This window comes from Oncorhynchus mykiss, chromosome 31 (genome assembly GCF_013265735.2).
Source record: "Oncorhynchus mykiss isolate Arlee chromosome 31, USDA_OmykA_1.1, whole genome shotgun sequence".
Classification (NCBI taxonomy): domain Eukaryota; kingdom Metazoa; phylum Chordata; class Actinopteri; order Salmoniformes; family Salmonidae; genus Oncorhynchus; species Oncorhynchus mykiss.
Genome location: NC_050571.1, coordinates 18,528,800 through 18,545,379, shown reverse-complemented (window position 1 = coordinate 18,545,379; position 16,580 = coordinate 18,528,800). Strand labels below are relative to the sequence as shown.

The following is a 16,580-nucleotide window of genomic DNA, read 5'->3' as shown; positions in this document are numbered from 1 at the left end:
ATAAAGGTCTCTGTCAGAGCCTATTGAACCTAAATGTCCTAAATGCTGAGCTAAGATTAATACTGTCTCTAGCTAAGACATATAGACTATACACATTATCAAATTATATAATGTAATACTCTCAAAAGCAAACATGGCAGTTGACAATGGCTGTAGCCTCAACAACTGACTTGCCCGTTAACCTACTGCTTTGAATCAATGACATGACAAAGAAACACTATGAAAAAGAAAACAAACAATGGTGACTGTGTTCTGGGGAGTAAAAGAGACTTTCAGTAAACTTTCAGCCTTTCCTGAGAGGAGTTTCAGTCTTTCCCGAGAGGAGTTTCAGTCTTTCCCGAGAGGAGTTTCAGTCTTTCCCGAGAGGAGTTTCAGTCTTTCCTGAGAGGAGTTTCAGGCTTTCCTGAGAGTAGTTTCAGTCTTTCCTGAGAGTAGTTTCAGTCTTTCCTGAGAGTAGTTTCAGTCTTTCCTGAGAGTAGTTTCAGGCTTTCCTGAGAGTGGTTTCAGTCTTTCCTGAGAGTAGTTTCAGTCTTTCCTGAGAGTAGTTTCAGGCTTTCCTGAGAGTAGTTCAAGTCTTTCCTGAGAGTAGTTTCAGTCTTTCCTGAGAGCAGTTTCAGTCTTTCCTGAGAGGAGTTTCAGTCTTTCCTGAGAGTAGTTTCAGTCTTTCCTGAGAGTAGTGTCAGTCTTTCCTGAGAGTAGTTTCAGGCTTTGCTGAGAGTAGTTTCAGTCTTTCCTGAGAGGAGTTTCAGGCTTTGCTGAGAGTAGTTTCAGGCTTTCCTGAGAGTAGTTTCAGGCTTTCCTGAGAGTAGTTTCAGTCTTTTCTGAGAGTAGTGTCAGTCTTTCCTGAGAGTAGTTTCAGGCTTTGCTGAGAGTAGTTTCAGTCTTTCCTGAGAGTAGTTTCAGGCTTTGCTGAGAGTAGTTTCAGGCTTTCCTGAGAGTAGTTTCAGGCTTTCCTGAGAGTATTTTCAGCCTTTCCTGAGATTAGTTTCAGTCTTTCCTGAGAGTAGTTTCAGTCTTTCCTGAGAGTAGTTTCAGTCTTTCCTGAGAGGAGTTTCAGGCTTTGCTGAGAGTAGTTTCAGGCTTTCCTGAGAGTAGTTTCAGTCTTTCCTGAGAGGAGTTTCAGGCTTTGCTGAGAGTAGTTTCAGGCTTTCCTGAGAGTAGTTTCAGTCTTTCCTGAGAGTAGTTTCAGTCTTTCCTGAGAGGAGTTTTAGTCTTTCCTGAGAGTAGTTTCAGGCTTTCCCGAGAGGAGTTCCAGTCTTTCCTGGGAGTAGTTTCAGACTTTCCTGAGAGTAGTTTCAGGCTTTCCTGAGAGGAGTTTCAGTTTTTCCTGAGAGGAGTTTCAGCATTTCCTGAGAGGAGTTTCAGGCTTTGCTGAGAGTAGTTTCAGTCTTTCCTGGGAGTAGTTTCAGTCTTTTCTGAAAGTAGTTTCAGGCTTTGCTGAGAGTAGTTTCAGTCTTTCATGAGAGTAGTTTCAGTCTTTCCTGAGAGTAGTTTCACTCTTTGCTGAGAGTAGTTTCAGTCTTTCCTGAGAGTAGTTTCAGTCTTTCCTGAGCGTAGTTTCAGGCTTTCCTGAGAGTGGTTTCAGTCTTTCCTGAGAGTAGTTTCAGTCTTTCCTGAGAGTAGTTTCAGGCTTTCCTGAGAGTAGTTCAAGTCTTTCCTGAGAGTAGTGTCAGTCTTTCCTGAGAGTAGTTTCAGGCTTTGCTGAGAGTAGTTTCAGTCTTTCCTGAGAGGAGTTTCAGGCTTTGCTGAGAGTAGTTTCAGTCTTTCCTGAGAGTAGTTTCAGGCTTTCCTGAGAGTAGTTTCACTCTTTGCTGAGAGTAGTTTCAGTCTTTCCTGAGAGTAGTTTCAGTCTTTCCTGAGAGTAGTTTCAGGCTTTCCTGAGAGTAGTTTCACTCTTTGCTGAGAGTAGTTTCAGTCTTTCCTGAGAGTAGTTTCAGTCTTTCCTGAGAGTAGTTTCAGGCTTTCCTGAGAGTGGTTTCAGTCTTTCCTGAGAGTAGTTTCAGTCTTTCCTGAGAGTAGTTTCAGGCTTTCCTGAGAGTAGTTCAAGTCTTTCCTGAGAGTAGTTTCAGTCTTTCCTGAGAGTAGTTTCAGGCTTTGCTGAGAGTAGTTTCAGTCTTTCCTGAGAGTAGTTTCAGGCTTTCCTGAGAGTAGTTTCAGTCTTTCCTGAGAGTAGTGTCAGTCTTTCCTGAGAGTAGTTTCAGGATTTGCTGAGAGTAGTTTCAGTCTTTCCTGAGAGGAGTTTCAGGCTTTGCTGAGAGTAGTTTCAGGCTTTCCTGAGAGTAGTTTCAGGCTTTCCTGAGAGTAGTTTCAGCCTTTCCTGAGATTAGTTTCAGTCTTTCCTGAGAGTAGTTTCAGTCTTTCCTGGGAGTAGTTTCAGTCTTTCCTGAGAGGAGTTTCAGGCTTTGCTGAGAGTAGTTTCAGGCTTTCCTGAGAGTAGTTTCAGGCTTTCCTGAGATTAGTTTCAGTCTTTCCTGAGAGTAGTGTCAGTCTTTCCTGAGAGTAGTTTCAGGCTTTGCTGAGAGTAGTTTCAGGCTTTGCTGAGAGTAGTTTCAGTCTTTCCTGAGAGTAGTTTCAGGCTTCCCTGAGAGTAGTTTCAGGCTTTGTTGAGAGTAGTTTCAGCGCCAGGTGGGGCACTACTGCTGCTGTACTGCTACTACTGTACTAATAATACTACTACTGCTTTGCCTCTAAAACTGCTACTGCTGTACCTCTACTACTACTACTGCTGTACCTCTACTACTGCTGTGCCTCTACTACTGCTACTGCTGTACCTCTAAAACTGCTACTGCTGTACCTCTAAAACTGCTACTGCTGTACCTCTACTACTACTACTGCTGTACCTCTACTACTACTACTGCTGTACCTCTACTACTACTACTGCTGTACCTCTACTACTGCTACTGTTGTACCTCTACTACTGCTGTACCTCTACTACTACTACTACTACTACTGTACCTATACTACCACTACTACTGTACCTCTACTACTACTACTACTACTACTGCTGTACGCCTACTACTGATGTACCTCTACTACTACTGTACCTCTACTACTAATACTACTGTACCTCTACTACTACTACTACTGCTGTACCTCTACTACTACTACTACTGCTGTACCTCTACTACTACTGTACCCCTACTACTACTACTACTGCAGTACCTCTACTACTACCACTACTACTACTGCTGTACGCCTACTACTGATGTACCTCTACTACTACTGTACCTCTACTACTAATACTACTGTACCTCTACTACTACTACTACTACTGTACCTCTACTACTACTACTACTACTGCTGTACCTCTACTACTACTACTACTGCTGTACCTCTACTACTACTGTACCCCTACTACTACTACTACTGCAGTACCTCTACTACTACTACTACTGCTGTACCTCTACTACTGCTGTACCTCTACTACTACTGTACCCCTACTACTACTACTACTACTGCAGTACCTCTACTACTACTACTACTGCTGTACCTCTACTACTGCTGTACCTCTACTACTACTACTACTACTACTGCTGTACCTCTACTACTACTACTACTACTGCTGTACCTCTACTACTACTACTACTACTGCTGTACCTCTACTACTGCTGTACCTCTACTACTACTACTACTACTACTACTGTTGTACCTCTACTACTGCTGTACCTCTACTACTACTACTACTACTGCTGTACCTCTACTACTACTACTACTACTGCTGTACCTCTACTACTACTACTACTGCTGCTGTACCTCTACTACTACTACTACTACTGCTGTACCTCTACTACTACTACTACTACTACTTCTGTACCTCTACTACTACTGCTGTACCTCTACTACTACTGCTGCTGTACCTCTACTACTGCTACTACTGCTGTACCTCTACTACTACTATTACTGCTGTACCTCTACTACTGCTGTACCTCTACTACTACTACTACTGCTGTACCTCTACTACTGCTGTACCTCTACTACTACTACTACTGCTGTACCTCTACTACCGCTGTACCTCTACTACTACTACTACTACTGCTGTACCTCTACTACTGCTGTACCTCTACTACTACTACTACTACTGTTGTACCTCTACTACTGCTGTACCTCTACTACTACTACTACTGCTGTACCTCTACTACTACTACTACTACTGCTGTACCTCTACGACTACTACTACTGCTGTACCTCTACTACTACTGTACCCCTACTACTACTACTACTGCAGTACCTCTACTACTACCACTACTACTACTGCTGTACGCCTACTACTGATGTACCTCTACTACTACTACTACTGCTGTACCTCTACTACTACTACTACTGCTGTACCTCTACTACTACTGTACCCCTACTACTACTACTACTACTGCAGTACCTCTACTACTACTATTACTGCTGTACCTCTACTACTGCTGTACCTCTACTACTACTGTACCCCTACTACTACTACTGCAGTACCTCTACTACTACTACTACTGCTGTACCTCTACTACTGCTGTACCTCTACTACTACTACTACTACTGCTGTACCTCTACTACTACGACTACTACTGCTGTACCTCTACTACTACTACTACTGCTGCTGTACCTCTACTACTACTACTACTACTGCTGTACCTCTACTACTACTACTACTACTGCTGTACCTCTACTACTACTACTACTACTTCTGTACCTCTACTACTACTACTGCTGTACCTCTAATACTACTGCTGCTGTACCTCTACTACTGCTACTACTGCTGTACCTCTACTACTACTACTGCTGTACCTCTACTACTGCTGTACCTCTACTACTACTACTAATGCTGTACCTCTACTACTGCTGTACCTCTACTACTACTACTACTGCTGTACCTCTACTACTGCTGTACCTCTACTACTACTACTACTACTACTGCTGTACCTCTACTACTGCTGTACCTCTACTACTACTACTACTACTACTACTACTGTTGTACCTCTACTACTGCTGTACCTCTACTACTACTACTACTGCTGTACCTGTACCTCTACTACTACTACTACTACTACTGCTGTACCTCTACGACTACTACTACTGCTGTACCTCTACTACTACTGTACCCCTACTACTACTACTACTGCAGTACCTCTACTACTACTACTACTGCTGTACCTCTACTACTGCTGTACCTCTACTACTACTGTACCCCTACTACTACTACTACTACTGCAGTACCTCTACTACTACTACTACTGCTGTACCTCTACTACTGCTGTACCTCTACTACTACTACTACTACTACTGCTGTACCTCTACTACTACTACTACTACTGCTGTACCTCTACTACTACTACTACTACTGCTGTACCTCTACTACTGCTGTACCTCTACTACTACTACTACTACTACTACTGTTGTACCTCTACTACTGCTGTACCTCTACTACTACTACTACTACTGCTGTACCTCTACTACTACTACTACTACTGCTGTACCTCTACTACTACTACTACTGCTGCTGTACCTCTACTACTACTACTACTACTGCTGTACCTCTACTACTACTACTACTACTACTTCTGTACCTCTACTACTACTGCTGTACCTCTACTACTACTGCTGCTGTACCTCTACTACTGCTACTACTGCTGTACCTCTACTACTACTATTACTGCTGTACCTCTACTACTGCTGTACCTCTACTACTACTACTACTGCTGTACCTCTACTACTGCTGTACCTCTACTACTACTACTACTGCTGTACCTCTACTACTGCTGTACCTCTACTACTACTACTACTACTGCTGTACCTCTACTACTGCTGTACCTCTACTACTACTACTACTACTGTTGTACCTCTACTACTGCTGTACCTCTACTACTACTACTACTGCTGTACCTCTACTACTACTACTACTACTGCTGTACCTCTACGACTACTACTACTGCTGTACCTCTACTACTACTGTACCCCTACTACTACTACTACTGCAGTACCTCTACTACTACCACTACTACTACTGCTGTACGCCTACTACTGATGTACCTCTACTACTACTACTACTGCTGTACCTCTACTACTACTACTACTGCTGTACCTCTACTACTACTGTACCCCTACTACTACTACTACTACTGCAGTACCTCTACTACTACTATTACTGCTGTACCTCTACTACTGCTGTACCTCTACTACTACTGTACCCCTACTACTACTACTGCAGTACCTCTACTACTACTACTACTGCTGTACCTCTACTACTGCTGTACCTCTACTACTACGACTACTACTGCTGTACCTCTACTACTACTACTACTGCTGCTGTACCTCTACTACTACTACTACTACTGCTGTACCTCTACTACTACTACTACTACTGCTGTACCTCTACTACTACTACTACTACTTCTGTACCTCTACTACTACTACTGCTGTACCTCTAATACTACTGCTGCTGTACCTCTACTACTGCTACTACTGCTGTACCTCTACTACTACTACTGCTGTACCTCTACTACTGCTGTACCTCTACTACTACTACTAATGCTGTACCTCTACTACTGCTGTACCTCTACTACTACTACTACTGCTGTACCTCTACTACTGCTGTACCTCTACTACTACTACTACTACTACTGCTGTACCTCTACTACTGCTGTACCTCTACTACTACTACTACTACTACTACTGTTGTACCTCTACTACTGCTGTACCTCTACTACTACTACTACTGCTGTACCTGTACCTCTACTACTACTACTACTACTACTGCTGTACCTCTACGACTACTACTACTGCTATACCTCTACTACTACTACTACTGCTGTACCTCTACTACTACTACTACTACTACTGTTGTACCTCTACTACTGCTGTACCTCTACTACTACTACTACTGCTGTACCTCTACTACTACTACTACTGCTGTACCTCTCCACATAAACAGTAGGGGCTAAATAACAGGCATGCAGTGGCATGTTTACCTCAACTATATAATCCAGACGTTTTTTAGGAGGCTGAACCCAGAGGCAGAGGATGAGGAGATGAGAAGGAGGAAGTGGAGGAAGAGGAGGCAGGGGCATCATGAGAAGGAACATGTGGAGAGAGTTACATGGTTAAAGATCACTCACACACACAGCTGTGCACCTACACAACTCTTGTGTGTACAAAGAAATAAACACTTGTGAATGCTTGTCCAAACGTGAACACAACACACACCAAACACAGCAAAAGTAAGAAAAGGAAGGATGAATAAGCTCGATCAAGAAGCTACTGTCAAACATGCATAAGCAATCAAATGAAAATGTGTTGAAAGTCACAGAGTGCTCAAGCAGTTGCTGTGAGGCAGGTCCAAAGAGTATATGGCAAGCAGTCTTACACACCATAGATCATGTGATTCACTCTTGTGCTAAATGACAACCTCACTGCAAACATGCGTTCCACATCAGTGAATTGTGCAGCCTCGACCCTACTGCTGTGAGGTCCAAACAGTCAAGCATGTAAAACAACAACAAGCCTAATCACACCACAGGTCTGTGACAACACGTTGCTAAAATGTTGGATGAACTGAGCAGAAATATTACATTTTTAGTCCCCGTCAATGGACTGACATCATCATTGTCAATTATTATATATTTTGTTGCCCATTTCAGCCAGTTATTTCTGGCTTCTCTTCAGACAGAGGTCAAGTATTTAACTCATCAGTGGAACAACACAACCACTGTGCTTGCCTCCCAAATGACACCCTATTCCCTGTAATGCAATATAAAGGGAGTAGAGTGCCATTTGGGACACCTGTGACATGCTATTATGCTAATAGTGCACAACACGTTCATCCCACTGGGGCACAAGCTTAACACATGGCCACACATTCCTGACCATGGGGCTGCAGTGCTAGCAGCCGCAGCCAGGGGGCAATACATTAGCACCTTATGGCGCTGGCTAACGGAGAGAACCACAGAGGCCCTCACTTACCGGACGTCCAAACTCCAGCTCAGCAAAGAACTTATACCAAGGCTCATCCTCTAAATCTACCTCAGTAGGGTTTGAGTTACTAGTATTCTGGATTGACAGGGTGGAGAGGAGAGAAGAGAGGAAGGAGCGGAGGAAAATCAACACAGAGTAAGGGTGAGAATGATCCATGATAAACAGCAGAGTAAAATGGATGCAAATGAACAGCAACATTGGGAAAACAATTGCAAAAAGGTACTAAGTAATATATAATTAGAAACAAAGTAGGCATTGGTTTCAAGCTGAAAAAGAAAGGAAATTCACATGAGCACCACAATGCCTACTTCACCCATGCTCTACCAAGGGTTGCCAGCACACAGCTTTGACCTACTACTACAGTAGCTATGTTGGTGTATTGTACTTCAAACAATGTGTAGGCAGGTTGCTTAGGATTTAAACCATCATAACCAGCCGAATTAATTTCATTCACAGGGTAACCTCAAGAACACACCAGCAGAGGGCAGTAAGTCACCACAACATGAACCTTGATCTATCCACAGAGCAGTACAGTACACTTTCACTGAGAAACAGAGCATGAATGCACTGCAGCAACACTCATTGGGAATCATCTCAGCCCTCAGAAACAAGACATTTAAAATACACTTCTTGTAAGCAATAACACCGACCCTCAGTCTGAACTGCAATGGTATTTGTCTGCAGTCTCAAGCAAGCTTTGAGGTAATATAGCTTAGGGGAGACTGGGGTAAGTTAGGACAAAGGGTTTGTTGGGGTAAAGGGTTTGTTGGGGTAAAGGGTTTATTGGGGTAAAGGGTTTGTTGGGGTAAAGGGTTTATTGGGGTAAAGGGTTTATTGGGGTAAACGGTTTGTTGGGGTAAAGGGTTTGTTGGGGTAAAGGGTATATTGGGGTAAAGGGTTAGTTGGGGTAAAGGGTTTATTGGGTAAAGAGTTAGTTGGGGTAAAGGGTTTATTGGGTAAAGAGTTAGTTGGGGTAAAGGGTTTATTGGGGTAAAGGGTTTATTGGGGTAAAGTGTTTATTGGTGTAAAGGGTTTATTGGGGTAAAGGGATTATTGGGGTAAAGGGTTTATTGGGGTAAAGGGTTTATTGGGGTAAAGGGTTTATTGGGGTAAAGGGTTAGTTGGGGTAAAGGGTTTATTGGGGTAAAGGGTTTATTGGGGTAAAGAGTTAGTTGGGGTAAAGGGTTTATTGGGGTAAAGGGTTTATTGGGGTAAAGGGTTTATTGGGGTAAAGGGTTTGTTGGGGTAAAGGGTTTATTGGGGTAAAGGGTTTATTGGGGTAAAGGGTTTATTGGGGTAAAGGGTTAGTTGGGGTAAAGGGTTTATTGGGGTAAAGGGTTTATTGGGGTAAAGAGTTAGTTGGGGTAAAGGGTTTATTGGGGTAAAGGGTTTATTGGGGTAAAGGGTTTATTGGGGTAAAGGGTTTGTTGGGGTAAAGGGTTAACAACGACAAGCCTAATCCAGCCAATGTAGGTAGTTTTAAGATTGTTCTATACATCAGTTGGAGTCTTTATAAGCTTCAATATGAGGTCCTAAACCTAGCATGAAAGTGCAGCTTGTAGCTTTGTGGGCTATTATAGTCAACATGTTTGCTTTGGGGTAAGTTGAGCCTATGGCCACAGGGTAAAGTTGAGGCAACGGCAAATTGAGCAAATTGAAGCGTTTTCTTCCCATGCGTAATGCAAGGCATTATCGCAAGGCTGGGATATTTAAAAATATATATTTCACCTTTATTTATACAGGTAAGTTAATTAAGAACATATTGTTATTTACAATGACGACCTGGCTATGAGGTTTTGACAGTGCCTGGCCTATGTTTTAAAGTGTTTAAAGTACAAAGTGTTTGTTCGGTGTTAAGCCTTTGTTAATAAACAATATTTAAAATTATTAAAAGGCAAAAACAGTGATCGTGAATGTGCTGAATTGTGTTTGTGTTGAATTGTGTTTGGGAAATAAAAATAGATTTTAAAAAGGTAGTGGTAATATTTAATTCAGTACAGAAATGTGTAGGCAGCTTAACTTACCCTGTCTCGCGGGTTAACTTACCCCATACCCAGAGTAAGTTGTCCCAAGAGACCACTTTTAATGGACAACCTATGTTTTAAAAACTGTAATGTTTACATGAATTCTGAATTATTTCCAAGGATAGACAACATCCTGAAATATATGTAGATATCATTGTTGGAAATAATATTATATTTCCCTTGACGGAGTGATGCTGAATGTAAAAAATGGCTCAACTTACCCCACTCTCCCCTACTGGAAAGAGGAAAACAGTAAATACCTTTGGTAGTCTAATTACACTGCCACTGAAATGAATTACTGCCACAAAATAAACTATGTTTTTGTTCCACGTAAGTGGCTCAGAACAATGGTGCATTTCAAACCACTTAGCTAATGAGATGAACCCTGCAGGGCACATGGTCTGCTGCTGAAACAGTCCACTGCTAATTACCTGCTAGGAGGAGTGATATCAACAAGGGTAATTTAGTTGAGTTCAAATGTCATCCCAGCAAACCAGGGACAATGCCTAAACATTAGATAAGATTCCCATTAAGTTCTAGTTAGGGTTTTATCTAACATTAGGATGACAACATCCCAAAAACATTAAAATAATTGATTATGTTAGAGGCTTCATGATGCTTGTATCTAAACCAACATAGGTAGTTTTAAAATGGTTCCATACATCAGTTGAGGTCTGTATACACTGAAATAATGTTTTTTTATAACACTTTTTAAAAGATGTTTTGAATGAAATATACTTGGAGTGTTCTCCTAACTTTCACTAAAATGTTCTACACATCATCTGTATCAACCACCACAGAACACTCCCCAAACGTTTCCTGGTAAAGAACATTCTTGCAACATCAGCTGAATGTTTTATTCAAACATTATATAAATCATCAGCACAACTAGACAATATTTGTGTTATGAGAACATTTACAGGAACCTAACGAATGTTCTGGGAACTTTCACAGAACCAATTTCGGTTTGCTGGGATTAGTTTAGTGGCGAGTGACTGGTCTTACCTGTCTCTCCTGCTCCAAAATTGAGGATTTCCCAGGTTCATAGTCGAAGATGCTGCGAGGTTCTGCACGATATTTCCTGGTGTCCACCTTTCTGTCAGGGGGTCCATATTGGTTTCTTGTTAGAGGATACAGAGACATTTTATTATGCAGTGGCCCACTTGTTCCAAAAGTTACCATGCCAAATCATTTCAATTAGTGTATTTTACCCCCTTTATCTCCCAATTTCAATCTTGTCTCATCGCGGCAACTCTCCAACAGGCTAGGGAGATGCGAAGGTCGAGTCATGCGCCCTCCGAAACATGACCCGCCAAACCACGCTCCTTAACCAGGAAGCAAGCCGCACCACTGTGTCAGAGGAAACACCACTCAACTGGCGACCGGAGTCAGCCTGCAGGCATCCGGCCCGCCACAAGGAGTCGCTAGAGCGTGATGAGCCAAGTAAAGCCCCCCCAGCCAAACCCTCCCCTAACCCGGACAACGCTGGGCCAATTGTGCGCTGCCCTATGGGACTCCCGGTCACGGCCGGTTGTGACATAGCCTGGGATCGAACCCGGGTCTGTAGTGATGCCTCAAGCACAGCGATGCAGTACCTTAGATCGCTGCGCCACTCGGGAGGCCCTTGAAAGGATTTTTTAAGTAATTTTGTCTTACTTGTCTATTGTGCCTCTGTCCCTCTCGCGCTCCCTTTCTCGAACATGTGCCGATGAGAGTATGGGAGGGGGTGTGGGGGGCATGGGTGAGGGCGAGGTTAAGGAATTTGTGTTCCTGAAGACATTGCACGTGCTGTTGTCAGACACACTCTTGGTCATTGGCCGGTACGTGTGGGTCTGGGGCGGAGCATGGGTCTGCAAGGACTTGGCTGGCCGATAGTCTGGGGCTGAGCGATGATGTCTATCTGTAATAACAACAGATGCGTGTGACAGATGCATCCAACAGATGCAATCCAGAATGTAGGCATGAATTCAAAGGTGAAATTTGTATGACATATGTATCTCTATCATATTCCAGGCACTCAGCACACAGACTTTTGATTCATGTGTGATTCATGTGATGAAATAATACATTTCTTACCGGTATTCACTACTGTGTGGGTGGTATTATATGGGTCCATATTTTCATTTTCTGTGATAAACACCAAAGTAGGATGATTAGCTGTGCACTGCAACTCATCGTGTAAAAGCAATGACTGTTTAGTTTGTTTTCATACAGTGATTAATTTCTTAAGCTATTCTACGTGTGGTCAAAGATAATGGTAACACCATCTATGTGTAATGCATTATGAATATATTACAGGAATTATCATATTTGTATAGGCTGCTATAAGGAGCCAATTGACTGCTCATAACACATCTTCAAATGCAATATGGGTATTACAAAAGGCACCACCAATGTAGTGTGTGCAGGTGTTGCTGACATAATGAAAAAAAAATGAAGCATATGGTTGTATGTCATTGTTGTCAATGTGTGTGACCCCTGACCTGTGTAATCCCTGTGGGGTCAGTACTAGCTGGCTCACATTATGCAGGAACTGCACTGTCAGATTCCCAGTAATGACATTTCTCTAAGCTGCAGACTGCTGAGCAAAGCTGCTCTATTGTCAAATAGTCAGCTGTTGTCATCTCTCCCCCCCTCTCTCTATGTATGTATGTATGTATGTATGTATGTATGTATGTATGTATGTATGTATGTATGTATGTATGTATGTATGTATGTATGTATGTGTGTGTGTGTGTGTGTGTGTGTGTGTGTGTGTGTGTGTGTGTGTGTGTGTGTGTGTGTGTGTGTGTGTGTGTGTGTGTGTGTGTGTGTGTGTGTGTGTGTGTGTGTGTGTGTGTGTGTGTGTGTGTGTGTATGTATGTATGTATGTATGAAGGTATGTATGTATGTATGCATGTAGTTCAAAGTAGGCCAATGTCACTGTAGCCCTATAACTATCCCATTTAGAATCCCTTCTCCTCAGGGACTGGCTAAGTGGAGAGATGGATTAGGTGGAACTACATCCTGAAGATATTATGGAAATGACCTCTTACCTGGTTTGTGTACCACGTGAATCTGCTTGAACATGGATTTATACCAGTCCTTTGGCCTGTCCACGGTCTTTAAGAAAAACATACAACAAAATCATAAACCCCCTCTGGACCATTTTACCAAAAATAACACCCACAAAACACAGTAGTGAGATGTGGACACATAGAGACATCCACAGTATTAGGTATTAGTATACATATCAATGTCTTAGATCAGGTTACCATTACATAATGAGATATACGTTGTGTTCCAAATGTCACCCTATTCCCTCTACTACAGGGCCCCGGTCAAAAGTAGTGCACTATGAAAGGAATAGGATACCATTTGAGACGTATACAAAGTGGTTGTTTGCAGGCTGGCCAATGAATCTGACCTCAGTTGGCATGCTTTTTCCCAGGGTTTCATAAAACACCCCAGGGACAGAAAATCTATTTCTCCTCCCACAATACAGTCCTGGGACGGCCAGGCCTGGCCAGATGGCCTGCATTGATTGGAGATTAGGAACACAGTCATGATTTATAGGAGGCAGCCACTTACATGTACGCTATAACATTTTACCTTTTGAGTTTTACACCAACATAAGCCTCTATTCATCTATGCAAAAATCTCTCTGGTGGTGGTAGAGAACCAAAGCAACACTGTAGCTCAGAATATATATTTTTTTCTGAATTATCCTTAACCACAAGCTGACAGAGAAGTCCTTTTGGATTATCAATAGATAACAAGCTATAAGCCCAAAGCACTAAGCTCCCTCTTGGTAGTCTAGTCTAATTTAGCAGAAAAATACACCCTACATCATGACAATGCAGAAATACGCATACAAATAAATACAGTATACAGGGTTCATACAGACAGTGGCAAGTACTTTTTCAAGTACTGATGTATATTTTCAAGGACCATCAATTTGCTATAGTTCCTATTATGCAATTGTTTCTAGTCGCCACCAGATGACAGTATATCGCCACAACCTCATGAAAAAAAACAACTACTTACTATTCATCCCCACCTCACAAGTTCTACTCAATAATACGTGTTTCACTACTTATTTACTACATACATGAGTGGTAAGTCAGGACCGATGATGTTGACTGATTTCTTTATAAGAACTGTAACTCAGTAAATCTTGGAAATTGTTGTATGTTTTTGTTCAGAGTAAATAATAATATTAAATTGTCTTTACATTGAAAGTGTCTTCATATTTCACAAAATTGTAGGTCCCACAGGCTGTCCCAACACATAATGACATGAAAGTGAATTCCGACAGAGTAAAAGGCCCATAGTTGATTCTAAAATGTTGTATTCTATACCCATTTGAAGAGAAACAAGTTATTAATGTGTTTGACAAGATGAAAGACTCTCTCAGGGTCGCCCTATTTGGGGACCCTATTTGGGAACCATTATACAACTAACCTCTCTCCCTGCTGGCTTCAATGCTTCCTCTCTCTGTCTATCTCCTTTGCCTCTTTCATTGCAGCCTGACTCACCACTGTCTGTCTCACTACTCTCTATAAAGAAAAGGTATTTTGTTAAGAGAACTCTTTTGATTATAGCTAGCTTAATTTCAGTCAACTGCTCCTGCTCAGGTCTGCTGAGGTCAGATTCCGTGCAACGTTAGCTTCTAACTTCATCCTTCTAGCCACTTAGTTATAGCTAGCTACCTGGCTAATGACCAGAGTCCTTGAGCAATCTAGCTAGCTAGACATCTGACTGACATATCAGTGACTATTTACCGGTTGTTTGGAGGACACGGCAGAAGTCGAGGGATGTTAAATGAATTCCCATTGTCAGTGGCGTCTCGCTACTTTCCACTATAGGTCAGGATTGAGGTAGTTCGTTTCACCTCTCGGTCTATGTCGTGTGCGGAGTTTCCCATTGGACAGAGTGGCGAATGAATGCACTGCTAACAAGGCAAATCCGGGGGAGCAGGCGAACATAATGAGCATACATTAATCATTCATGATTCCACTCGTTCGCAGAGGTAGGCGCAATTAGAACTCAGATCAAGAAGCCTTCAGAGCGTTGATTAACAATTAGAACTCAGATCAAGAAGCCTTCTGAGCATTGATCAACTATTAGAACTCAGATCAAGAAGCCTTCTGAGCATTGATCAACAATTAGAACTCAGATCAAGAAGCCTTCTGAGCATTGATCAACAATTAGAACTCAGATCAAGAAGCCTTCTGAGCATTGATCAACGATTAGAACTCAGATTGAGAAGCCTTCTGAGCATTGATCAATGATTAGAACTCAGATTGAGAAGCCTTCTGAGCATTGATCAACGATTAGAACTCAGATTGAGAAGCCTTCTGAGCATTGATCAACGATTAGAACTCAGATTGAGAAGCCTTCTGAGCGTTGAGCAATAATAATAATACTAAGTGAAATAATGATAATTAACTAAATAAAAAGGTGCGTAAACGCTATTTCACAAATAAAAAGGTGTGTTTATCCTCCACTACATCCCAGGCTGGGTCTGGCAAAACCCATTCATAAACATCAATATCTTGCCAGGCAGGCTTGTATCTACATTTGCCTAACATTTTAGCTATCGATTTTTTGTTGGCACCTAATCAGTCAGTTCTCTACCTGCCTGGGCTGAGTGGCAGTGTGGGTGGAATGAGCGAGCTCCCCTGGCAAACACAGCACAAAACGCATGAGGAAATAAAACTCTGTAGTCTGCCTGGAAATGTATTCGAAGGACCAATACATTTTTGTAATGTTTTTCATATTAAAATATTTGATCATTTTCTGTTCTCCTCTCATTTTTATTCAAGTACTTTTCAAGTATAAACTTGAGAAAACGTCTGATTTTCAAGGTATTCCAGTACTTGAATTTCAGAGTGCCAAATTCAAGTACTTTAAGCACCTCAAGTACCTTGTGAACCCTGGTATGAAATAGAGGTAAGCCCTATCCTCCACTGTAGTAGCAGTATACTCTGTGTGTCCCAAATGGCACCATATTCCCTATATACCCTATTCCCCGTATACCCTATTACCCTATTCACTATATAGCCTATTCCCTATATGGTGTATTCCCTATTTAGCCTATTCCCTATATAGCCTATTCCCTATATATCGTATTCCCGATATAGCCTATTCCCTATATATCCTATTCCCTATGTAGTCTATTCCCTATTTAGCCTATTCCCTATTTAGCCTATTCCCTATATATCCTATTCCCAATATAGCCTATTCCCTTTATATCCTATTCCATATATATCCTATATAGCCTATTCCCGACATAGCCTATTACCTATATAGCCTATTCCCTATATAGCCTATTCCCTATATATCATATTCCCTATATAGCCCATTCCCTATATAGCCTATTCCCTATATAGCCTATTCCCTATATATCCTATTCCATATATAACCTATATAGCTTATTCCCTACATAGCCTATTACCTATATAGCCTATTCCCTATATATCCTATTCCCTATATATCCTATTCCCTATATAGCCTATTCCCTATATAGACTATTCCCCATTTAACATATTCCCTATATAGCCTATTCCCTATATATCATATTCTCTATATAGGGTTCCATTTGGGACACATTCTTTGTCA

General features: G+C 41.8%; 1 protein-coding gene across 15 annotated transcripts in view; it reads right to left on the bottom strand.

The window, feature by feature from the left end:
- Window positions 1–16,580, bottom strand: part of sorbs2b (sorbin and SH3 domain containing 2b) — an 82,522-nt gene that overhangs the window by 24,905 nt on the left and 41,037 nt on the right. For 12 of the 15 annotated variants that reach the window (XM_036970457.1, XM_036970459.1, XM_036970455.1 and 9 more), the window contains 6 exons: window positions 13,013–13,079; window positions 12,054–12,104; window positions 11,634–11,877; window positions 10,983–11,097; window positions 7,942–8,028; window positions 6,951–6,983 (listed from right to left, as the gene is read on the bottom strand). In XM_036970457.1, coding sequence (XP_036826352.1) covers window positions 6,951–6,983; window positions 7,942–8,028; window positions 10,983–11,097; window positions 11,634–11,877; window positions 12,054–12,104; window positions 13,013–13,079 — 597 coding nt within the window. The remainder of the gene's footprint in view (window positions 1–6,950; window positions 6,984–7,941; window positions 8,029–10,982; window positions 11,098–11,633; window positions 11,878–12,053; window positions 12,105–13,012; window positions 13,080–16,580) is intronic. The other 3 variants (XM_036970462.1, XM_036970470.1, XM_036970460.1) reach the window with 2 other exon arrangements.